Raw genomic sequence first — 25141 nt, 5'->3', positions numbered from 1 at the left:
ATAATTATCTGAACCGGTCCTACACCCTTCCTTAGGTCGACTCAGCCTCAAATGAGTACCTGGTGCGGTGTATAAACATCGCCACTGGGGAGACAAAGGCGGTCGGGCGTGGTGCTGTCCACCCACCCCCTCGTGTGCGTGCCGGCCTTCATAGGTGCTCGCTAACAGCACTTGCCCAAGGCTATCCGGGGGATCTTTGTCATTGTATTTTTTTGTACTTGTGGGGAGCGGTGGCGTAGTGATTCGCGCACTGATGCAGTTGCTGGTGTCGTCTGCGATAGCCCTTAACGCGGAGGGCTTTAACCGAGTCTCAAGACACTTGCTTCAGGCGGCTCCTGCTTCGTCGATGTGGCCAACCCTCTGTTACGGTCACATTTGCCAAGCTCCTCTTAGGGGCCATCCATTGAGTCCGTGCTCATGGAGGGGGGAGGGGGTAGGGGGGGGTAACCCAAATGCGTTCGCTTGCGTATGGGGGGTCTACTGACAATGTTCGTACGCATAGGAAACGGGGGGGGGGGTGAAGCCTCGATAATAATTTGTCTACATTGTCCTTCAAATGAGTTAGTCCGGCGGTGGACTATCTGTTTGCTTAACCGCGTTAATATTATTAATCCTTGATCGTTTCTGCGTGGATTAATAATCGGTAGTTATATAAGATTCGGTGGGGGGGGGGGTAAAACGTCCGCGTGCGTACCGGAGGGGGGGGCTCAAGTTTTGACAGATTGCTGCGTTCCAACTCGATGGATGGCCCCTTAGGGGGGGCTCATGCGTGTCCGCGAGCTTGTGAGCAACGATGGGGGGCGTAGCGAGCGAGCGAACGGCCCGGCCACCTTTGTATCCCCGGTGTTGATGTGCAGGACCACAGCGCCGCAAGAGGTTAACACATTAACACGAAAAACATGGGTTAACCTCGGGGAGAATCGAGCCAGCTTCAGACACGATATCTTTCCCGGCGACGTCTGGCATCGAGGACAAACATATACAACACTCACGGACACACACACACAACGCACACTTGTGTGCTGTATACACACAAACATTAAATACACTAACACGCACACACACTAACACGCACACACACTAACACGTACAAACATGAACACGTACACACACGTGAACAGGTACACACACGCCAGCACATCATGTTCTCACCGGACATGATGTTGTCTCGTCTGTAAAGGGAGATGTTTTTCTTGTTTCTGATATTGCCCGGCCTGTAATGAGATATTACTACATTGTCACGGATTTCAAACGTACACATTTAGATGTAATATCAATTTAAAGATGTGGCCAAGGCCGTATCGTGTCGTCGGGACTAGTTCATTGGGTTAAAGATTTCAAAATAATCTGTCGGTTTGTTTAAACATTGTGCGAATGTTTGTTGAATTTTTTTTCCTCTAAAAAAATGCGCGTTTGTTTTGGAAACCACACGTGGTTTCCAAAACTATAGCAAATTACTTTGAATGCACACGCACTGTATCACCACACTTATACACGGGGCATTAATTGTTCCTAAATTCCGCAATAACAATTAAAACTCAACACATTATTCAATAACACTGCGGCTTTAAAGCGATAATCATCATCTATTTATTTAATAGGTCACGTATCAGGCATTAACACGTCGTTCCGGGCAATGGCCCTTTTTCAGGTGCCACAAATAAGGACCATTGCCTGAAACGTCGCCTCCTATTATTGTGCGTCTTTTGAGACCACACAGCGTTGTTATTGCGAATGTGTTGAGGTTGCGTGAGCTATTAGTGGTCGTACACCACTGTCCACGCAGCAACAGCATCACCAAATTATTTGTTACATTACGAATGGCGTTCAGAACCACCAGTTCTCGCTTAAATGGAAGTTCTATTCCGACTACAACGTGACGCAGTATCAATACTGATACAGAGAAAAACACAGGGAGATACATATATATATAGTTTGGACACACGGTAAATAACGAAAAAAAAAAATTTTTAATCTGAAAACTGCGCAAAGGAGCTTGGGGGAGAGACGCACGCTTGGAATTACATTGAGAGCTAGAAAGTGGAACACGTGGATTGGAGAGCACACGCGGGGTAATGACAAAGTTCACCTGTTTAAAAAAAAAGGTAAGTCGGGATCGAGAAGGACACGTGGCTGACGGTCACGAGCAATCACGGAGTGGCAGCCACGGAATGGAAAGGCATCCGAGAAGACGTGTGGTGGGGGGATGGAGCCACTAAATATGTTGTTGTGCAGGTACCAGGTGGATCATTCACATCGCAGGGTTGTGAGAGATGGCGGCGGATTTGAGAGGCATTCATTCAGCAGTGAATTGAGCATCGCTTATGATATAGTACGTAAAATGTAAATATAGACAAGTCTTACAAACACATGAAACTCGCTTAAACACGATATTGTACACCAGGGAACTGGTAGGAACGTTGGGTTGCTCGGTCAATGGCCAGGGTCAACGGCGGCGTGGTGTATTCCGCAAATATGCCCGACTGTGAGGGCGGGCACAAGCCGGCGTGAGTAGGTTAAACGTTGAGTTTTATAAGGGCACCACAGGGTGACCAGCCCCACCCCACCCAGCCCCACCCCTCCCACCCCCCACCCAGCCCCACCCTCCCCACCCAGCCCCTCCCCACCATCACCACCCAGCCCCTCCCCACCTTCCCCTCCCCACCCAGCCCCACCCTCCCGATCCAGCCCCTCCCCACCCAGCCCCTCCATGCACGACGGACGGACGGACACAATAATCCCCTGTGGGCTGGTGTAACCAGGAGGTTCCTACCAGTAACATAGCCACATAGCTATGCAGAGATGGAGCAGTGGTGAAGTGGTCATCGCACTGCGCTATGAACCCGGCGATCAATTCCCGGCCACGGCTAACGCCAGCGGGCAAGTGATATCTGCACTGACTTTGCACCCCCCGACTTCCTTCACCAACCCACGTTGACCAGCGTGGTGAAGTATGACCAGGCGACGTGGGGAGGTAGGCATTCATCCAACAATTTGCTTTACACGTGACTGTAAATGGACGTAATATATTGCCGTGTGAATAACCTCACTCATTTTCAAATGGTCATCGCATAATTTTAACACGTAGGCTTTCGCGACCAATATTATTCATAATAAACGTTTTTGGGTTAGATCACGTTATTTATAAATGTGTCGTAACCCTCCACCACCCGACACGGCCAATCAGTTAAAAAAGTGTCACGTTGACAAAAGACAAATAGTTCACTACTTTAGCCCACCGGTGTGTTGAAGAGTGAATCCACAGCATTTACAATTTTTGAGTACGACGTTTCGCTGGTAAATACATCCAGCATTATCGGGCAATTCGCCAGAATGCTGAAGCCCTCACTTGCTCCCGGTCTTAACTAGACCAGCAGGCTGACGTATTTCACTGTTGTGGGCCACGTACAAAAATGGGAACCTCCACAGTGATTCATATTCTCAGGTTTTTTCGGTAAAGTCACGTAGGTAAAACATTAAAAGTAATGAAAGTAAAATAAAACAAACATAAAAATAAAATTCACGACGTTTCGGAGGCAACACAAGTCTCCGTCATCAGGTGGGACCGTCACAGCCAGATTAGCTGCATCAAGTGAAGCAATGATTCAAGATGTAATCCCTTATAAGCAAGTTGAAGGGGGGGTGGAGAGGGCTTTCACACTCCACAGTGATGCCACCACAGATGGTACCGACAAAGTGAGAGGTCTACTCTGGGAGCACGGACTCATAATGGACGAGACTGGCAAGAAGGCAAACGAGAGGTCGTCGACCCGCCCGATGCGTACCAACCCACATACCTTCACATCTACCTACTTACCTACCAACCCACATACCTTCACATCTACCTACTTACCTACCAACCCACATACCTTCACATCTACCTACTTACCTACCAACCCACATACCTTCACATCAACCTACTTACCTACCAACCCACATACCTTCATATCTACCTACTCACCTACCAACCCACATACCTTCATATCTACCTACTTACCTACCAACCCACATACCTTCATATCTACCTACTTACCTACCAACCCACATACCTTCACATCTACCTACTTACCTACCAACCCACATACCTTCACATCTACCTACTTACCTACCAACCCACATACCTTCACATCTACCTACTTACCTACCAACCCACATACCTTCACATCTACCTACTGACCTACCAACCCACATACCTTCATATCTACCTACTTACCTACCAACCCACATACCTTCATATCTACCTACTTACCTACCAACCCACATACCTTCATATCTACCTACTTACCTACCAACCCACATACCTTCAAATCTACCTACTTATCTACAAACCCACATACCTTCATATCTACCTACTCACCTACCAACCCACATACCTTCACATCTACCTACTTACCTACCAACCCACATACCTTCATATCTACCTACTTACCTACCAACCCACATACCTTCATATCTACCTACTTACCTACCAACCCACATACCTTCATATCTACCTACTTACCTACCAACCCACATACCTTCATATCTACCTACTTACCTACCAACCCACATACCTTCAAATCTACCCACTCACCTACCAACCCACATACCTTCATATCTACCTACTCACCTACCAAACCACATACCTTCACATCTACCTACTTACCTACCAACCCACATACCTTCACATCTACCTACTTACCTACCAACCCACATACCTTCATATCTACCTACTTACCTACCAACCCACATACCTTCATATCTACCTACTTACCTACCAACCCACATACCTTCATATCTACCTACTCACCTACCAACCCACATACCTTCATATCTACCTACTTACCTACCAACCCACCTACCCGCCAATGTATCTACCTACCTACAAACCGACCTGACGTCATATATACCTGCTAATTTATATACCAACCCATCTATATATTGACATAGATATGGAACCACCCATGTATCCACCAAATTACCTACTTACTCACCCACGTTTCGACTTAGATATCAACTAATTTATATCATTTCTACCCACTTCTCCACCCACCTATCTAACCGACTATATATCTACCCACCTTTCTACCACTTGCTTACCTACTACACTCATCAATCAACCTATTGACTGGCCTACTCAGGATTTGCCAAGCTGCCTAACATTTTAATTACCCACAATATCCACAATCCTACTGACCTACCCACCCATCCGGCTAGCTACCTACTTACCCACCAACCCACATATTTACATTCCCACCTACTTACCGACCTACCTATCCACCCACCTAATTATGTTCTTACTCACCAACACACCTATTTCCCTATCTACCCACCCACTTACGTAGATACCCACCCACATAATTACCATCATATCTACCCACCTAACTACTGTCCCACCCACATAGCTATTTCGCAACCCATCAACTTACGTTAGTACGCATACCTATACGCTGCCGTGATGTGGGCTATGGCATAACCATTCAGGACGAATTTGCGCACTCTCTCGCATTCACTATGAGTTAAAGAACCAGAGAGGATCAGGCTCATGCGAATGCACCCACGTCCCTTCCATTGTCTCTGCAAGACACACGCGACATTGGACATTGTCCTGGGACAATTTAACGATACTCTTCTCACACCAAAAAAGCACCACAATCGCCTCCAAGTCACCGGAATGATGCACAAGTACGTCGTAGGCACGCACGCACCCGGAACACACACACACACGTGTGTGTGTTTGTTTTGGCAAGAGAGACAGAACAGATCAAGCAGCTGGCGTTACTAATCACGAGGGAATGAAGAGTCAATCGGACCTTTACACGTGTATGTACGTACGCACGTGCGACCCCCATTGAGTCACGTTCTAGAGGCCGCCACGTGTTTCTCGCGAGCACGCAATGAGTCACAAGCAGGAGACCTAATCTCAGCCGGGTTTAAGATGCTTTTCCGCACCCGGAACACCACCGCATCTCGCTATGGCTGTGGCTACTCGGCACGTGAAACTTACCCAAGTTATACCAATGAGCGAGAGAATATTCGGTGAGAAATTGAGCCATGGTCTCGCGTGTGTGGGTGGGTGCTTGTGAGCCTGGGTTTCCAAAAATCACAGCTCCTCCAGATGTCATTAGAGTTGACGACTTTCCACGTTTACCAATATGCTCCAATCAAATATTAATTGAGTCCGTTACATGCTGCGTGCTTGAAATTACATTGAGAGGCAGCAAGAGGAACATATGGATTAGAGAACATACGCATGTCATTGAAATACCCATGTCGATGACATCGTTGAAATTGATAAGAAACGTGGTCATGGGCAGACCACGTCGCGTAAAGAAGCGATGGTTGATGACCGATGGTCAGGAATAATAACGGAGTCTTAGCCAAGGAATGCAACGTATCCGGGAGCACATCCATCGGGGAGATGGAGCGATGAAATCAGTCAATGCGCAGATGCTGGGTGGATTATTACATCACAGGATCGTGATGGGTAGTGGCGCCGATTTGGAGAGGCCTTCATCCAGCAGTAGATTGGCTGTAGCTGGTGGTGTTGTTGATCACGCGTTGCGCGCCTGATGATTGCTTAACACGTCCCGGCGAGGACGTAGAGAGCGATTCTTAATTTGAATGAGGCTACGTCACGCTACGCACAGCACCTGCGTCTGCACGGGGAAGGCTTTAACAGAACAATCGTCCAGGGTCGTGACTTCCTATGTTAAATCCAAATCACACGAGGACACCACGCACATCATTATTGTGAGGCATACTTAGCATTATCCCTGCCAATGCCAGCGTATTGTTTTCGCGCAGACGCAGCAATAACAATCCGGAATGTGTTGTTGCTTTATATATAAATAGAGCACATGCACTTGCGTTTATTAAATACACAAAGAGTGCGCGTGCCTTTTTCACTTGGTGGACAGGTGGATGAATGTCCTCTTTGACCGATAAACTATGAGGCTCACAGTCTCCACGGATCATCTCTCATTTATTAAAGGTCACCGTCCTCTGTTAAGAAAAGTGGGCTCAGGCAGGGCACGTCATGGCTAGGAGAGATGATTGCCCATGGTCGGGACCAACGCCGGAGTGGCAGCCAAAGGAGGAAACGGGCCAGAGAGGGAATGACCCGTGGAGACGGAGTGATGAAATCAGCCAAGTGGATTATTACATCGCAATAGCGTGTGGTGGTGACGGCTTGGGGAAACCGTCATCCAGCAGTGGATAAACCATGGCTGATGTTTAATATTCTGACCATAACTAGGCATGAGTTGCAATATTTGTACACTCATTTTATTGGTGAGAATCCATAAATACTGATTTAATAAATGTGTCTTAACAGACATCTTCATTTCAACTAGGTGGGGATCCAGTGGGATTCGTTGCAACATTTTAATCATCATAAGCTCATCTCCAATTCCAAAGGCACCGGCCTCCTTCTGCTAGATCTGGTAGTTGTACGATCTGGCTTTAGGTCTTCCCCTTGGTTTCCAACTTCTGAGGTGTCTCTGTAATCAGCCCAATGCATGTCTCACCATCATCCTGCACAAGCGTCCCACTCATTAACGCCTCTTCTTACTACTGATATCTAAAACACCTTTCTTGCCACGTTACATTCTGAACTCTTAAATGTACGTACGCTTCCCCTCCACAAAACTGTTTGCAAAGTCTTAACACTACAGGTGAGCAGGTGAAAAGCCTCCTCATTGGTGGGTTTTGACCACAATTGTTGGGTTGAAACTAAACAAAAAAAACTAAGCTACAGTATTTACATTTTACCAGGTGAGGCCCACTGCATATATAGCTTTTTTCAGAAGCGACCTGGCCTAAAATGATAGCCCAACTTAGTGACTTATCACGTGGAAATCTATATCAGTCAAATACCCTAAAACACACGTTTCTCAATGTGGAGGAGAAACCCGGATGACCCAGAGAAATATTCACTGGGAGAAACACGCAAACTCCAAATATACAGCAGCAGGCGTCAGGGTCGGGATCGAACCCACGACTTCCTGTATACCAGGCAAGGTAGTTAACATCTCACAGCCACTGTGATGATGATGATGAGAGAGAGAGACACTCAAACTCCAAATATACAGCAGGGATCAGGGTCCGGATCGAACCCACGACCTCCTGTAAGATTTAGCTGTTTTTTCCTGGATTTTTCTGTTTGCGCATAGTCACTTTAAGATGTTTTCTTGTTCGTGTTTTTGTTTTTTGTTTGTTTGCGGTTGCACCCGATTCAAGAGCCGAATGGCTCACAGGACTATACCAAATAAATGAAACTGAAAACTGTATACCAGGCGAGGTACATGCGGATACCCAGGACCGGGTCAAACACCACCCGCCACTGACGTGTGCCGTGGCAGGTAATCGAACTGATGCCCCCGTGAAAGGAGAGAGAAGCGGGCAGCTCTATAAAGACAGCCCTCACTCACATCATGACCCACCAGCTCCATTCAACACCGACAGCCACGTGTCATTATAACGACGTCCAACATCACCTCATTATCATAATTTATTCACGCAGATCGTCCAATCAACGACCGCCGAGGGACATGCAAAGCGGCGGGGGGGGGAGACAGGGCGGGGCTTGTCACGACGAGCCAATGAGATGGCGGCTCACGAACTGGCGGTTGCATTTCCCACCGCGTTTAGGCGAGGCGAGCGCAGTCATTGGCTCGCGCCGCGTATCCGTATTGGGGTTTTTATTTTGGCATAAAAGCGTGCGCGTCCGCTTTTGCACGGTGGGTGAAGTCTGTTCAGCGTTTTTATGGAACGGGGCGACGCGACGTTGTGATAGGGGAACACAGAAGTTTCATTGCGAGAAGAAACACACAGCTATCTCCACCCCCCCCCCCACCGTCGTTTTAATTCAACCGGAGCTTCCGGGCTGACTGTACGGCCTTACTGTAGTACAGTACGCCGTGGTTACTGTACCTTACTGTACGTACAGTGCGTACGGCACAGAAGCCCCAGTCCTCTTGACCAGTGGAGGGAATTCCACATTCGCATGGCGGGTGCTGGTTTAGTTCGCGCGTGTGGCGAGCACGAGATTTCACAAAGTGGTACTCGTTTTATCAACCCTGTGTTGTGGTTCCGTGGCTGATGCCGGGTGGACCGCTCGACCAGCAGGGGCACAACATTTGACGGCTGGGGCTTGTATCGACTTAGCAATGTTACTTACGCGTCTCGTTTTGTGTGAGTGGGAATATTTAGATTCGATAGATTGTACAGTAGACAATTGGTTGAAATAACCGAAGCAGCCACGAGTTCGATAAATTAATCGAAATGGTAAAAAAAAAAAATCCTGAATCAAACCGCCGTTTATAATCGTGACTTCGTAAGATTTGCAAGGGGAAGCGAATGAATAAATAATGATTCCCTACCCTAGCAAGTATTAACCCGTACCCTAGGTATGTAACAATTCACCCATTCATACTATTAGGTGTTTCCTAAGGTGGGACCGTCAAGAGAGACAGTCAATTTAGCTGTGACGCTCCCACCTGATGACGGAGACTTGTGTTGCCTCCGAAACGTCGTGATTTATTATTTTATTTCTATAATTATTTTTATTATTTTAAAAAAATTACCTACGTGACTTTACCGAAAAACCTAAGAGTATTAATCCTTGCAGTCACGAAAACTTCAAATCTAGAATTAATTCACCCACTCCACGATAGGCCATTTGATCCTTATGGCAGGACCCCGGGCTACCAAATAATACTAAATCTGGCGAGGAAATTAAAGATTTTATTTCTGGGACACTTTTTTTTTCGGGGAGTGGAGGGTGGCGGGGTAGAGTTGAATCGTGACACCCCCGAGGGTAGCGATTTTGTTCGGGTGTACTGTGGGATGCCGTGTTGCAAGTGCATCGCTAAATGCCCTTTAAAAGATGAGCGAGGCACACTGCCTATTTACCATAAACTGTGTGAAACGGATAAAAGATTAACCCGTAAAAACTAAGTTTTTCACTATAAATCCTTTATATGCGTGGCGGCTAGAGTCCTCTCGTCCTCTGGCTTGAGATGGCTGCCACCTATGGGTCAGATGATTGCCTGCCACCATTAAGCAATTGGTCATTATAAAAAAAAAATTCCTAAAAAGTGTAACATTTTTGAAAAAAATGTTCACGAAAATTAATTGTCACGCACAACGAGTCTGTGTGCAAAATGTCAGCTCGATTGGATCACGGGAAGTGGGTTAAAAAACGACCAAAAGATTTGCACGGTCGTAAGCGCACAAGCAAGCAAGCAAGTGAACTTAATATAAAGGATTTTAAAAAGGAGTTTTTGCTCTGTCCAATGCATTTCAAAGTTGTAGCGCCATATGATGAGACGAAGAAGACATTTGGAAGTCTATATTTTATGCAAGATGTCTCAAACTCGTGGTCCAACTCTCCGTTGCACCCTGCGATGAGTTTTCCCCATGAAAGTCAAACGAGATGTTTAAGCTTTCAATACTGGAATATAGCCAAATTAAGTGAAAATCAAATTAATGTGTTTTGTGTATTGGTGTGTGTGCAGCCATGACAGATCTGCTATTCAGCCAAATGAAATAGAACATTTTACCTGCAATATGTAATACATATATAGTCATTGGTGACTGGGCTTAGACCATCAAATGCACTTGAGAACCCAGTTAAATTACAAGTGGCTGTAACCTACATTAAAACCCCATATCCCACTAGTTATGCCTTAGATCCCTGGCCGATGAAGCACCCATCATTTCACAGTTGTACAGGAGATTTTCAACTTTGAATAGTGCATCGTGTACAGCTCGTCGAGATGAGTCGATTGCCGACCATCAACAGACTAAAGATGACCCCGAGATACCGCCATAAGGTTCATCTGTTCAGATCAAGCGCACGCTTTTCATTCGATTTGTATTCAATAGAATCCTCTTGACATTGTGAGGCATGTGGTATCGGATATCCTGTGGTAGCTACACCGTTGCCTTGAAACTAACGCCGCGTATTGTATACGAGTCGAAGAGCTCAACGCATGCCTTGTGACCAATAATCGATTTTATTTTATAAACCCATTATTCGATAGATGTCCACAACATCCACAAGTCAATGGTGGAAATTGCAAAAAAAATGTTGCAGGGCTGAGTACATCCAAAGAACAAATACTGTTGAATTCTCATGAAGTGGTACTGATTTTATCAACCTCAGGCTGATGGGCAGAGCTGAACCTTTTCTGGTATTTGAATTTGCAGACCTTGAGGTTAAGCCTGAAACGCTATGACCACAATTACTCTCAGGCTGATCATTAACAGTGAAATGTGTGCATTGGTCAACGACTGCATTGCAAGCTCTCAAACGAATACAATGTTACGTAATAAAGTGGAAATACCTTTATTTAATGAGGGCAACATCCATCGGTTATCACGACCATTGGCAATAGTGCCACCACATAAACCCTCTCACCATGGCGTATTTCTGTTCGAGCCCCCATTTGTCCACTTTCTCCGTCTCGGTTGGGTGTTGTTACTAATAAAACAACAAAACGCCTTTTGGCTTAAACAATAAAAAAACACCCAGTTCCAGATATACATCTTCACAAAATTATCCAGACATGGCGCCTTGGCCACTCGCCCCACCACTATTATAATTTAGATATCCGCATGTTTTGACAACGATGACATTGGTCAAACCCCTCGTCCTAATTGGACTCTGCAAGATTGTTTTAAAGGGGAGGAAAAAAGAGTAATCATCCCCTTGAATAGGACGGCTCAGCTAAGCAATGCATTGACATGTTTTACATCTATAAGTATACCCCCACGAAAAACTCTGGACGAAAAAACATGTTCTGGCTAGAATTTATATGGCAAAACCTGTTTTTGTTTATACACGTAGAATCTGGCATTGTCGGTGTACTTATGCAAAGCTGGGTCTCCAATTAAAAAGATTAATGGTGTCAATGGGCTTTTACCTGGTTATAAAGGTTTACTACCTCGTTACTTGGGTGTACTACATTCAGTGAGTACAACATCTGAATGGGAAATCCCATAAATAATAGCAACTGTTGCGATGTTTAAATCAAAGAAGGGTGGATTCACCTGAATTCAAAACCATAACTCGGCTTCACTTTTAAAAAAAACCTATCAACGTTAGTCATCAGAATATGTATTTATACTGGAGGAATCCGATGAGATAAAATGCAGTTTTTCTCCCACAGACGTCCAGTAGTGAGCCCACTCTGGGCATCAAGAGTCTGCCCGTCGCACGCAATCGTTGCCGTTACTGAGCAGTCGTCGCCACCACCGCTGCCAAACTCACCGCCTGATGATGCCGGTTGTAACGTCGTACTCGGACTGTAAATGTTGTGGATTTGCTCTCGAACACACCGGCGTGTGCTGCACTCGTAACGAATTGGCAAGTTCTGTTTATGTGACAAACCTTACTGAGTTGGCTGTGTCGGTTGGTTGGCCGGTTTAACGACAATATTCATATTTATGCGATCTAAACAAACAAAAAACAACATTATGGATAATGTCGTTGTTTGGCAAACTGCGCGCGCCCTCGGTTTTGCAAGCCGCCGCTTGTCTGGGAGGGGCACGGAAACCGGTTTAGCGCAGAGAGGCGCGCAGCCGACCTCGAGGCGCATTCGCACTCGGGCTGCGATGACCGTGGATTTTTTGTAACGAGACCGGTGATGGTAGGTGGTGGTGGGGGGTGGGGGGTGGTGGATGGGTGGGTGGGTGGTGGATGGGTGGGTGGATGTGGTGGTGGATGTGGTGGTGGATGTGGTGGTGGATGTGGTGGGTGGTGGATGTGGTGGGTGGGTGGTGGTGGTGGTGGTGGATGGGTGGGTGGTGGTGGTGGATGGGTGGGTGGTGGATGGGTGGGTGGGTGGTGGATGGGTGGGTGGGTGGTGGATGGGTGGGTGGGTGGTGGGTGGGTGGGTGGGTGGTGGATGGGTGGGTGGTGGATGGGTGGGTGGGTGGTGGTGGTGGGTGGTGGTGGTGGTGGATGGGTGGGTGGGTGGTGGTGGTGGTGGATGGTGGTGGTGGATGGGTGGGTGGGTGGTGGTGGATGGATGGGTGGGTGGTGGTGGTGGATGGGTGGGTGGGTGGTGGTGGATGGGTGGGTGGGTGGTGGTGGATGGGTGGGTGGGTGGTGGTGGTGGATGGGTGGGTGGGTGGTGGTGGTGGTGGATGGGTGGGTGGGTGGTGGTGGTGGATGGGTGGGTGGGTGGTGGTGGTGGATGGGTGGGTGGGTGGGTGGGTGGTGGTGGTGGATGGGTGGGTGGTGGTGGTGGTGGTGGGTGGGTGGGTGGTGGTGGATGGGTGGGTGGGTGGTGGTGGATGGTTGGGTGGTGGTGGATGGGTGGGTGGGTGGTGGTGGATGGGTGGGTGGGTGGTGGTGGGTGGGTGGTGGTGGATGGGTGGGTGGGTGGTGGTCGATGGGTGGGTGGTGGTGGTAGATGGTGGGTGGTGGTAGGTGGTGGATGTGGTGGGTGGGTGGCGGGTGGTGGATGTGGTGGGTGGTGGATGTGGTGGGTGGGTGGTGGTCGGTGGGTGGGTGTGGATGGGTGGGTGGTGGTGGATGGGTGGGTGGGTGGTGGTGGATGGGTGGGTGGTGGTGGATGGGTGGGTGGTGGTGGATAGGTGGGTGGGTGGTGGTGGATGTGTGGGTGGGTGGTGGTGGTGGATGGGTGGTGGTGGTGAATGGGTGGGTGGGTGGTGGATGGGTGGGTGGGTGGTGGATGGGTGGATGGGTGGTGGATGGGTGGGTGGGTGGGTGGGTGGTGGGTGGGTGGGTGGGTGGTGGTGGATGGATGGGTGGGTGGTGGTGGTGGATGGGTGGGTGGGTGGTGGTGGTGGATGGGTGGGTGGGTGGTGGTGGTGGATGGGTGGGTGGGTGGTGGTGGATGGATGGGTGGGTGGTGGTGGTGGATGGGTGGGTGGGTGGTGGTGGTGGATGGGTGGGTGGTGGTGGATGGGTGGGTGGTGGTGGATGGGTGGTGGTGGATGGGTGGGTGGGTGGTGGTGGATGGGTGGGTGGGTGGTGGTGGATGGGTGGGTGGGTGGTGGTGGTGGTGGATGGGTGGGTGGGTGGTGGTGGTGGATGGGTGGGTGGGTGGTGGTGGTGGATGGGTGGGTGGTGGTGGTGGATGGGTGGGTGGGTGGGTGGTGGATGGGTGGGTGGGTGGTGGTGGTGGTGGATGGGTGGGTGGTGGTGGATGGGTGGGTGGGTGGGTGGTGGTGGATGGGTGGGTGGTGGTGGATGGGTGGGTGGGTGGTGGTGGATGGGTGGTGGTCGATGGGTGGGTGGTGGTGGTAGATGGGGTGGGTGGGTGGCGGGTGGTGGATGTGGTGGGTGGTGAATGTGGTGGGTGGTGGATGTGGTGGGTGGGTGGTGGTGGGTGGGTGGGTGGGTGGTGGTGGATGGGTGGGTGGGTGGGTGGTGGTGGATGGGTGGGTGGTGGTGGATGGGTGGGTGGTGGTGGATGGGTGGGTGGTGGTGGATGGGTGGGTGGTGGTGGATGGGTGGGTGGTGGTGGATGGGTGGGTGGTGGTGGATAGGTGGGTGGGTGGTGGTGGATGGGTGGGTGGGTGGTGGTGGTGGTGGATGGGTGGGTGGGTGGTGGTGGTGAATGGGTGGGTGGGTGGTGGATGGGTGGGTGGGTGGTGGATGGGTGGGTGGGTGGTGGATGGATGGGTGGGTGGTGGATGGGTGGGTGGTTGGGTGGGTGGTGGATGGGTGGTGGAAGGGTGGGTGGGTTGGGTGGGTGGCGGTGTTGGGTGGGTGGGTGGTTGTGGTGGGTGGGTGGTTGTGTGGGTGGTGGGTGGTTGTGTGGTTGTGGTGGGTGGGTGGTTGTGGTGGGTGTGTGGTTGTGGTGGCTGTGGTGGGTGGGTGGTTGGTGGTGGTTGTGGTGGTTGTGGTGGGTGGGTGGTTGTGTGGGTGGTGGGTGGTTGTGTGGTTGTGGTGGGTGGGTGGTTGTGGTGGGTGTGTGGTTGTGGTGGTTGTGGTGGGTGGGTGGTTGTGGTGGTTGTGGTGGGTGGCTCTGCTAACCCGGAGCCTACGGATGAAGTTCTGTCGCCGCGACCTGCAGCCCAGAGTTAAGTTAATTTGTGAGCAGCAACACACCATGATGATGTACAATCGACATTTGGATTTCCGCTGCATCTAAATACATCTGCATTGCGTGTTTCATACGCGCACACTTCGCACAATTAAAGCAGAGTTTATTTTGCCATAATATATGTTAGTTTGGGTTAGATCGCGTAAATATACACAAATCTGGTTGTCTGCCTGATAATGCTAGTTGTAATTACTGCCGAAACGTCCAGATTGTAAATATTGTGGATTTGGGAAAATCTCCGTGTTAAACAGAGTTAATTTGCTCGCCTCTGCGAGGACCGGGCGATGTAATAATCAGTATCAGAGTCATCAGATGTATTCGTGCACAGTTCACACATCAGTAAACGTCTGCTGCAGAGATGGAGCGATGAAATCGGCTTGTGTGCAGGGTGCCAGGTGTATTGTAATATTGCGCGGGACCTTGTGAAAAAATGACGGCTTGCACACATGCATTCATCCAGCAGTGGATTTATCATCGCTGATAATGAATTAACGACAGGTCCCAACATACAACGTCCGAAATATACCGAATGCTCCATTTATAGATGTCCCACTGACACATCAGTGACCTCGGCTTATATATTATCGAATTATGCAAGCAAATCGTAGTGAATTTTCGATTTAAAGCTTTCGTGACTGCAGGGATTCATCTTCTTGGTTCTTTCGGTAAAGTCACGTAGAAGGAAAATCATAAAATAATAAAAATAAAACATAAAATAATTCTCTCTCTGTCAAGTAGACAGACTCTGTCTACTAGACAGACTCTGTCTACTTGACAGACCTGTTCTCCACCTGAAGACGGCTGCTTGCGTTGTGGCCGAAACGTCGTGAGAATTATTTTATTATGTTTTATTTTTATTATTTTCCTTCTACGTGACTTTACCGAAATAACCAAGAAGACACATCGTAGTGGCTATGCTGGACAAAGTGTACCAGGAGAGTTTAAAGACGTGTACTAAGTGTATAAAGAATGTTGGAAGACTTATTTAAGCTTGGAATGAGAATGCCGTTTTCTCTATGAATTCTGTAATTTTATTGCGGTAGCTATAAATGGATCAGCGTGCATTCACGTGTACGCTTTGAAGCAGTGACACGGTTAACAAAGAATAAAAACCACAGAGTTGCAATTTAAGTCCGAACAATTCAAGAGTCTTAACAGTGACAGAGTGATTCATGTAGTGACTTAACAGCAAATTATTTTGTTTTTTCGCGTCCTACCTTGTAAATGCAGACTCTTCCTTTTCCCCAAAACTGGTGAAGCCATGGTGGCCGTTTTCAGCGGCGAGACCCAAAACAACCCGTTCGTTCCATTTACAAGTTTAATTAAACCATTGCTGATTGGACATCCTCTGACCATCATGCTGTTACATAACTGGTTTGGTGGTGGTGGTGGGGAGGAAACACTCCCATTGTTTGGGAATCGCTCATTCCTTGCATCTCTACTTAATCAAGGAGATTGTTTCCATTTCCTGCAGGTGGAGGAGCCCTTGCCAGTGTGAACGTCTTGTCAACTTGCAGCGGTCCCAAACCTTCTTGGCACCAGGGACCGGTTTCGTGGAAGACAATTTTTTCACGGACCGGGGGGCGGGGTGGTTCATCATTGGGTCTTTCCCCCTTTTCAAAGAAGCTCTCCAGCCACGTTTGTTTTTTACTTATTCTGGCTAGGAGTTAGCAGCTTGTGGGCTTCCCAACACTGTGACTGAGACAAGTGCGTAGTGCGGGAAAGAAGCGCGGACGTAAGTGCTCAATAATAAAACAATGGGGGCGAGCCCATGGGTGGGAAAAAAACTGATTATCCAGCGGCAGGCATCGGGTTTTTTCTTTAATACAATTAAACCCGATTTCGGGGAATTAAAACCTGGTTTAATGAATACGAAACTCTGATCCAAGGCTTAGGCTGCTTCCTCGTCGGTGCTGCTATCGTACTCGGGGGGGCCGTCGGGCACGGGGTAGTCGTAGAATGCGGCGGGCAGGTTGGTCTTGATGAACACGAGCTTCTCCACAATCGTGGGCGCCAGTGAGTTCCTTAGCTTGGAATGGACGAAGCCCATCGTTGAGAAGTTGGCGAAGTGCGGTTCTGCAATTAGAACCAACTAACCCGGATTTATCCCAATCTCAGATGATCGGGTTTAATATAAAAAGACAATTAAACCCGATTGTAAAAAACCCGACTGTGCCTCCCTTGGGCGGGCCACGCGCGGGCTCACCTCTCACCTGCTGCTGTGCGACCCGGTCCCTAACAGGCTACGGACCGGTACCTGTCCACGTCCCGGGGACTGGGGACCCCTGTAATGTAAAGGATGTGGAAACAGCCGCAGTCGTGGGTTGGTTTAGTTATCATTCATCAACTATGGAGCTTTCCAAACACGAGATATTTGACATTCTTTACGTGATAATGCATCACACCTGACTTGTGTGCCACACACACACACACACCTGTAATACAGCCACGAGGAGGTAGGACCAATGGTGCACACATGATCTATCTGGGAGACGTCACTGTGCCTCGGGGTTTGTGGAGGTCTCTTGCGGTCTCTACTGCTCGGGTCTGGAGGTAGTAACAGCGTTTCGGCTCCACACCGATTTTTTGTTGTTGCAATGTACTGTATTGACTAAACATCCTAAAAGAGAATTCTGTTGAAAACAGTCTTAGGGAATGTATTCATCCATTCGCTTTGGTTCTTTCTGTAAAGTCACGTAGGTATAACATAAAATAATGTATGGATTCCTGCAGTCACGAAAGCTTCAAATCAAGATTGAATGTATTAATCGTTGTTTTGGTATTTGTCTCTGCTGTCACCAGCCCTGAAGTGTCAGCGTCGTCTTGTAAAAGGCGCGCTTGGCTCCGTGTAGCTGTTTTTTGCGGGACGATGGCGTTGGTGGTGTACGAGGACGCAATTCCCCCGGTCCTTCGCCGTTTCCACGAGCCGTCGATGGCGCTGAGATTCGCGGGACGAGACCTCTCCCTGCGGCAGGACTGGGGCAGGCTTGGCGTGGCTGCCGTGGTCTGGGACGCCGTGAGTGGTGACCCCAATTCACCCAAGCAAGTTCTCGTTGTTTTAATTATTGTATTTCCTTCCTGCCATATGCAATCGGTGGTGGTGTTTGCTGTCCGTATGTCACTACAGGCTGTGGTTCTGGCCACGTACCTTGAGCTCGGCGCGGTGGAGGTGAAGGGAAAACGTGTCCTGGAGCTGGGTGCTGGAACGGGGCTGGTGGGAATTGTAGCGGCGCTTCTCGGTAGGGCTCAGGTGCCCGTGGCTCTCAATTAGCACCATGACCACCGCCAACAACCATCCACAGCGGCTTTCTATTGGAGCTCTCATGTTGGTGCCATTAAAATTCTGATTAATGATGTCTCCCTTGCAAACAAGACCGAATGGATCAATAAGCTCTTGCGTCCAGAGAATAATGAAGGTGATGCATATGATGAAGTGTTTTTATAAATGATGGCATGAGGCTTTGTGTGATGGAATAAAACCCACAGCAACCTCTTGGTCTGCCATAGATACCAATGAGCACGATTGTACCTTGTAAAGCAGTCACGTGTGGTGCACAGTGGCTTTAAGTCCCTTAGCCTAGACCACACACTCATAAAAGCTTTGTTTGCCGACGACAAGCATGACCGGCTTTAACAATATTGTTTCATTCGTGCTCGTACTTATATATGGGTTGGTTTTCTCTGGACAGTCCGGTTGTCCTCCCACTCAAAACATTTTTTAAAAACTGAACAAACTTTCTAAGCAGGACCCTGTTATCATGTTTTGTACAGTCATTGATGACCTGACTTAGACCATCAACACTCACACCTGAGAACCCAGTTAAATCATCAGTTGGGTAGCCAAAACCCAGATTTTCATTCCTGTACTTAGAGGTGCTGGCACAGCGATCTGACCCCATCCAGTGGTACAGCAATTGGGATTTCTGCAACTGAAACAGCTGTCAGTGTACAGCTCTCCAATGTTTTTGGGGCTGTGTCGCGCGTTGCCCGTTGCGAAGACCGGCCCAACATCAGAGAGCTCTACAACACCACGGCAACAAAAAAAATAAACCTACGCCGTACTTTTCAGTTGTTTCGTCTTCATGCTTCCTTGCCGCCTCCACCGACCAAGGAGCATCGTCGGTGAGCATCACGGACCGTGCGCCCGTGCTGGGCTTCATCCAGGAGAACGTGGACGCCAACCTGGGCGCGGGCGAGCGGAGTCGCGTGGCCGTGCGGGAGCTCTCGTGGGGCGAGGGCCTCGGCGCCTGGGCCCCGGGCGGGCACGAGCTCGTGCTGGGTGCCGACATTGTGTACGTGCGGGACACCTTCCCGGCACTGCTCGCGACGCTGCGCCACCTTTGTCCCCACGGTGAGGCGGAGAGCGCACAACGTGCACCTGTGTGTGTGTGCATGCGCCAGAGGTCGCAAACGGGTTTTGATTCCTTACCCGTACCCGGCCGCACCAGGGTCGCAAACGGGTACCCGTACCTGGCCGTACCCGTACCCTACCCGTACCCGGCCGGGTACGGGTAGGGTACGGGTATCGGGTACCTGATTGCGAGCTCTGGGATGAAGCCATGTTGCAGGCGCGGGTGGGTTGATTCTAGGAACTTGAATTGTGAGAAGAGACAAGACGTTTGGAAATGAGTGACAAACAGTTGCTCACCAGTGACTCGCGGCCTACCCGTACCCGGCCGCACCAGGGTCGCAAACAGATACCCGTACCCGGCCGGGTACGGGTAGCCGGGTATCGGGTAGGGTAGGGGTATCGGGTACCCGGTTGCGACCTCTGGCATGCGCGCATGACCCACAACCTCTGCAAGCCCCGCCCTTTCAGATCAATGTATGTGTCCTTGGTGTTTGTGCCATTCTTGTGATAGCACAATGCTATCACATCGGCGCAATGTTTCACTCACGATTATAGTCCGTGGTAGTTGTTATGTGGCTGTACCCAATAAGGCAACTTGTCATTTTATAATTTGATCAATTTGGACAATGACACCGGCCCGCATGGTCTACTCTTTTTTTAATAACCTCAGGAAATTTTTACGTCCACCGTGAAGCAGACGGTGGGGAGGTTTTCTGTCGTTGCATCCGTAATATGAACCAAGGCAGCCACTGGGCTCAAACACAAACCTCGACAACACGGAGCAAACACGCTGCCGATTGGCCATGCCACCATTAGCTTGTTGCCACAGGACTACGATCGCAACGGGAGCACCGCTTTATCCATACTGAGGATACACAGACTAAACATCCTGCTAAGTGTTCATCACATGCTAATCTGGAGTTTTTCTCATGGCTGGAATGCTGAATTGTGAAAATCTGAATACATTTTTCTTTGCGCTGTTATTCGTGTGCAGGCTGCGACCATTAAATGCTTTTACTTGACAATATAGTTCAAGCATGGGTGGCTAAAACACAGATTTCAACCCAGTATCTCAGCAGCGCTGGTTCAGCGCTCTGTACGAACTCTGCCACCTCTGCTGCGTTGATTATTTTTAGCGTCAACGTTGGGCATGCATGCACATCAGCGGTGCTAAAGGTCGCACACCGCTCAGCAGTCGTAAAACACAAGCACAACAGTAGCGGAGAGCATCGTTGCGCCTGCGACACGTCTCGATTGCACCCGTGCCCCCCCCCCCCCCCCCTTAGGCACGGAGACGCTGGTGCTTCTGGCGTGCCGGATCCGGTACCAGCGGGACGAGGACTTCCTGGAGATGCTGGCAGGCTCTTTTGTGGTGGAGCGCGTGCACCACTGCAGCGAGCGCGACATCCACATTCTGCGCGCGAGCAGGCGGCCTTCTCCCTCCGGAGAGCTGTGAGCGTCCATCTGCCTAAGATGCCAAGCAAGGCAGCCCCACGTACGGGACGGTCACAAGGAGTCTCAAAAGACACTCGTTCTGGAGGAGTCCTGCATTGTTGATCGTCATCAGCCACGATCAAAACTCGATTAAGGTCTTGCCCAAGCCACCACAATCTCTCACGATCCTTTGATGCAAAAATCCACCGAACACCTACACAAGAGCCGATTTCATCGCCCCGTCACCGCGGTGGACAATAATATAACAAAAATGAATCAATCATGTTGACATCACCTTCACACCTGTGTGAATGATGTATCCCGGTCAATAGTGTACTTCCTGCCCGGTGGGTTCCCTCCCGTAGCTGCCACTCCATTGTTCGTATCGACCACCGACCATTATCCCTTCTAGAGACGTGTCCCTGTCCAAGCCCACTTACATTTAATACGTCAATATGATGTGTTAGCCGTTATTGTTAAAGGAGTAATTTGCACATCAGAGGGAAAGCAATGGGCTGGTTGCATAAACATCTCGTGAGATTACCCCCCCCACCCCCGATCATGTAGCGATTTAAATGGCAGTGGAAAAATACACTTGTGTATACAGGGTGTTTCAAAAGGATAGACCCGATTTGAAATCGCTACATCTCTGCAACCACAAACCGCCCATGAATGAAACTCTTACCACTTGAAAGGGCGGGGCATAGAGAGGGCGGGGCATAGAGAGGGCGGGGCATAGAGAGGGCGGGGCATAGAGAGGGCGTGGCATAGAGAGGGCGGGGCATAGAGAGGGCGGGGCATAGAGGTTCAAATGATTACCGCTCGATGTCTCTCCCAGCGCACAAACAGCCCAGAGCCTCAGTCATTCGCAAGACGCGCTGCCGCATCGTTGGAGAGGTAGCACGGGACCCCAAGACGTGGCGCTACACTCTTGGCCCCCAAGATCCCCAGACGTCATCGCACCCTGCAACTTTTTATTGTGGGGATACGCCAAAGACCGCGTTGTTGTGCCACCATTAGCGACGAATCTGGATGACCTCAAAAATAGAATCATGGCAGCGGTGACTTTAGTGGAAGAAGACACTTTTAGAGGCGTTTGGGACGAATTCAACTATCGTCTCGATGTTGTCCGTACAGCAGGTGGAGGGCACACAGAGCATTTATAAAATGGTTAGTAAAACTTGATGACTCATTAAACCGTTTGTAACTTTTTGTATAATTGTAACATGTTGACATCGTGAAATATACTGCTTTGAAACTGGGTCCATGTTTTTGCAACACCCTGGACTATTCAACCTGCCTCACGACACCTGGAGAAGAAAAATAAAAACCACTCAAAACACGATAACGCTCAAAATGGAAAATAGATGTAATGAACATATTTGTACGGATCTCTATTGGTCGTGTTGTCGGGGGTTTCTTGCTGTGGAAGAGGCTCAATTCTATCATTCGTGTTGAATCTCAAATAAAAGTGGTTTAAGCATTGGAATGGGACTTGGCCCAACAGCATTTTGGAGTGAGGGAAAACGTTCGTGGTAGCTTTTGCTGGATTGGTGTGGAATTTGTTTCTGGACTTTAGACTCAACACCGAGCCACGTTGAGGAAGGGTTCATGTGCAACACCCAAGGTAGCTGTGCAAACGTTCCGCGTGTGATTCCCACTTACGTGGTGCGTTAAAGCCATCGTTAATAATCAACCCGATGACATGTTAAGACAACACTGCTGGATAAGCATTTTTTTTATAGAAACAAGCTTTAGAAAATGCAGCACGTAAAATCAATCTTGCACGAGCAAATCTAGTTCATGTAGGGCTCGTTTGCATTCGCCAATATTTAACTTGTGAAAAAATAATCACAAGACGCTTTCATAAATCACATGTCCAACTCCCATGTAACGCGGTTGGCATCATGCGCTGGGCATCTCCGTGTTAATCTTGCCGCGGCCCACTATTGCCACCAGCCGGTCGCACGAGGGGAAACGGCGCTCGGACCGTGCGAGGGAAGTTGCAATTCAACCCGTGGTGGCTTCGGCGCTATTTTGAAATCCATTTCCCAAGAAGACCATAAACAGGGGGGTTTGTTTACAGAAAGCGGGCCCCCGCAGAACCCCCCTTTTTATCACGGTGGTGGATTCCACTTGCGAAATGTTTGCCTTCCTGTCCCACGGCCCTCTCTCGGGGTCCCCCCGTTCAACGCACGGCAGCGCCGCGTTTGTAAGCGATACCGCAGATGGCGGCGCTGTGTGATAAAGGCAGCGTTTACCTGGTGCGAGAAAACTGCACCTCCAGGGGATGGGGTGACGGGGGGAGTCAATCTTAACAAACGGCGACTTCAACACACCTGCGCACACACACACCCCGCCCCATGCTCCTGCCGGGTGAACGCGGCCACCCACACGCGGTGGTTTCGTAAGACCACACTGCCCCGCAGTGGCTTAATCACTGAACACCCAACAGCAGTAATTCCAACACGGCCGTGTATCCGGCCCCACTGCAGCCTGTTTTTTTACGTTTGCAAACTTCCGTTCAAATGCAGTTCTTGCCGAAGACATTTGTACATGACGGTCACCATGAACTTGCGCCATGGTGGAAGGGTGAGGACTTGAGTTTCAAAAAGACAGAGCCCGATTCGTGTGTGGCTGATAAAAGATGTCAAATTGGCACAAATTGTGGCTTTTTGCCACCAAAAATTTGCACAAAAATTCCCTGCCTGCAAACACAAACATTAGGTCTCCTAAACTTCAGGTGTTTTTTAAAATATCAGTAACGGAACCACTTTATTACTTCCGATGCCCTTTGGCCTAACCAATGTTATAACAGCCAGTAATGTGCCCGAGTGATGTGGCTTAGCGGTAGAGCGAGTGGCTCGCAATTGGAAAGTTGTGAGTTCAAATTGTGGTTTAGGGTTAACCTAGGCCTTGGTCCCTACGGGGTCGATGAAATTCATACCATTTTGTAGGGAAGTCAACATTGATTGCCCTATAGATACCCCCCCTCCCCCTGGCCAAGGACTGTAAAGAGTGCGTCACATGAGCAGGACAGCACTAAACTTCTTTTGATATTTATGGAATTAGTGGCGGCTGCATTGCAGGAACATATGCATTAATTCAGTTTCGATTTAAAGCTTTCGTGACTGCAGGGATTCATCTTCTTGGTTCTTTCGGTAAAGTCACGTAGAAGGGCAATAATAAAAATAAAACGTAATAAAATACAATTCTCACGACGTTTCGGCCACAACACAAGCAGCCGTCAGGTGAAGAAACAGAGCTGTCGGAAAGACAGCGCTCCAATGAACACTGCTAAGCTTGGCAGCGTATTTAATGCTCCTCTCACCCAGCTTTAAATACGCTGCCAAGCTTAGCAGTGTTCATTGGAGCGCTGTCTTTCCGACAGCTGTTTCTTCACCTGAGGACGGCTGCTTGTGTTGTGGCCGAAACGTGAGAATTTTATTTTATTGGTATATTTGTATTATTTCCCTTCTACGTGACTTTACCGAAAGAACCAAGAAGATGAATTCAGTTGTTTAAAACTTAATTACAGAAACGCACTTCTACAATTGTAACGATGCAATTCCATACAGGTGGGAGCACAACTCTCCTGTTTAAATGCATTTTAATCACATCATGCTGCTTGCGGGGGGGTACAAAAACTAGTACATTGGCCGAACCAAAAAAATCTAGCACTAAGGCACAAGCGATTTTCTTAAAATCCTAAATTATTAAAAGCACCAGCCTGTAATTCTCTTTTTTTGTATATATTTTTTATACGTACATTTTATGTATAAAATCTGAAAATTGTAACATGTGTTTGAATGTTTTCATTTTAAGCGAAAATGATTTCGTCAATACTGTACTGTGGAGCTAACTTAAAGGACTTACAAAGTGTTCACACATTTAGTAAGTAATGAGGTGGCAACAATGAATAAATTATCCTTCGCTAAACTACGAGACGGCCATCGATGATCACATCTGAAAAGGCAAAAAAACGTGCAGACCGAGTGAAGTGGAGATCCCCTAAGCCACCACGGGCTGCTATTGACTTAATGTTAATAAAGCATTGAACGGAAACTTAACTTCCCTGTATTTAGTAATCAATTCTCTAAATCGCTCCCCATTGGGCATCGTTCATTTGGGACAGGAGCATAGTTTGATACTAAAAGTCGGTGGTACACACACTTAACCAATTGGGAGAGCTTCCCCTCGACTTAAAACTAATGGTATATGCACCCTTGGCTAATAATTGACTTCAAGTAATTTTATATCTGCTCCGTTACACCAACGATGTGTATTGGTA

The 25141-nt window shown here is 48.8% G+C and overlaps 1 protein-coding gene and 1 long non-coding RNA gene across 10 annotated transcripts in view; one reads left to right on the top strand and one right to left on the bottom strand.

Annotated features, from left to right (window-relative positions):
• Nucleotides 1-16387, bottom strand: part of LOC144729077 (uncharacterized) — a 49460-nt gene extending 33073 nt beyond the window's left edge. The window contains exons 1-2 of the long non-coding RNA XR_013587624.1: nucleotides 16283-16387; nucleotides 1153-1214 (exon numbers count right to left, since the gene is read on the bottom strand). This is a non-coding gene — a long non-coding RNA (uncharacterized LOC144729077). The remainder of the gene's footprint in view (nucleotides 1-1152; nucleotides 1215-16282) is intronic.
• Nucleotides 1-22339, top strand: part of METTL21A (methyltransferase 21A, HSPA lysine) — a 36189-nt gene extending 13850 nt beyond the window's left edge. The window contains exons 1-5 of one of the 9 annotated variants that reach the window (XM_078608969.1): nucleotides 8658-8720; nucleotides 17868-18081; nucleotides 18193-18304; nucleotides 19177-19416; nucleotides 20703-22339. In XM_078608969.1, the coding sequence (XP_078465095.1) occupies nucleotides 17935-18081; nucleotides 18193-18304; nucleotides 19177-19416; nucleotides 20703-20872 (669 nt within the window). In that variant the 5' untranslated portion in view covers nucleotides 8658-8720; nucleotides 17868-17934 and the 3' untranslated portion in view covers nucleotides 20873-22339. The other 8 variants (XM_078608965.1, XM_078608966.1, XM_078608964.1 and 5 more) reach the window with 8 other exon arrangements.
• Nucleotides 22340-25141: the final 2802 nt, after the last annotated feature.

This window comes from Lampetra planeri, chromosome 31, assembly GCF_965212315.1.
Source record: "Lampetra planeri chromosome 31, kcLamPlan1.2.h2, whole genome shotgun sequence".
Lineage (NCBI taxonomy): Eukaryota > Metazoa > Chordata > Hyperoartia > Petromyzontiformes > Petromyzontidae > Lampetra > Lampetra planeri.
Note: the sequence above shows the minus strand (reverse complement) of the source record. Positions and strands in the feature narration are given on the sequence as shown.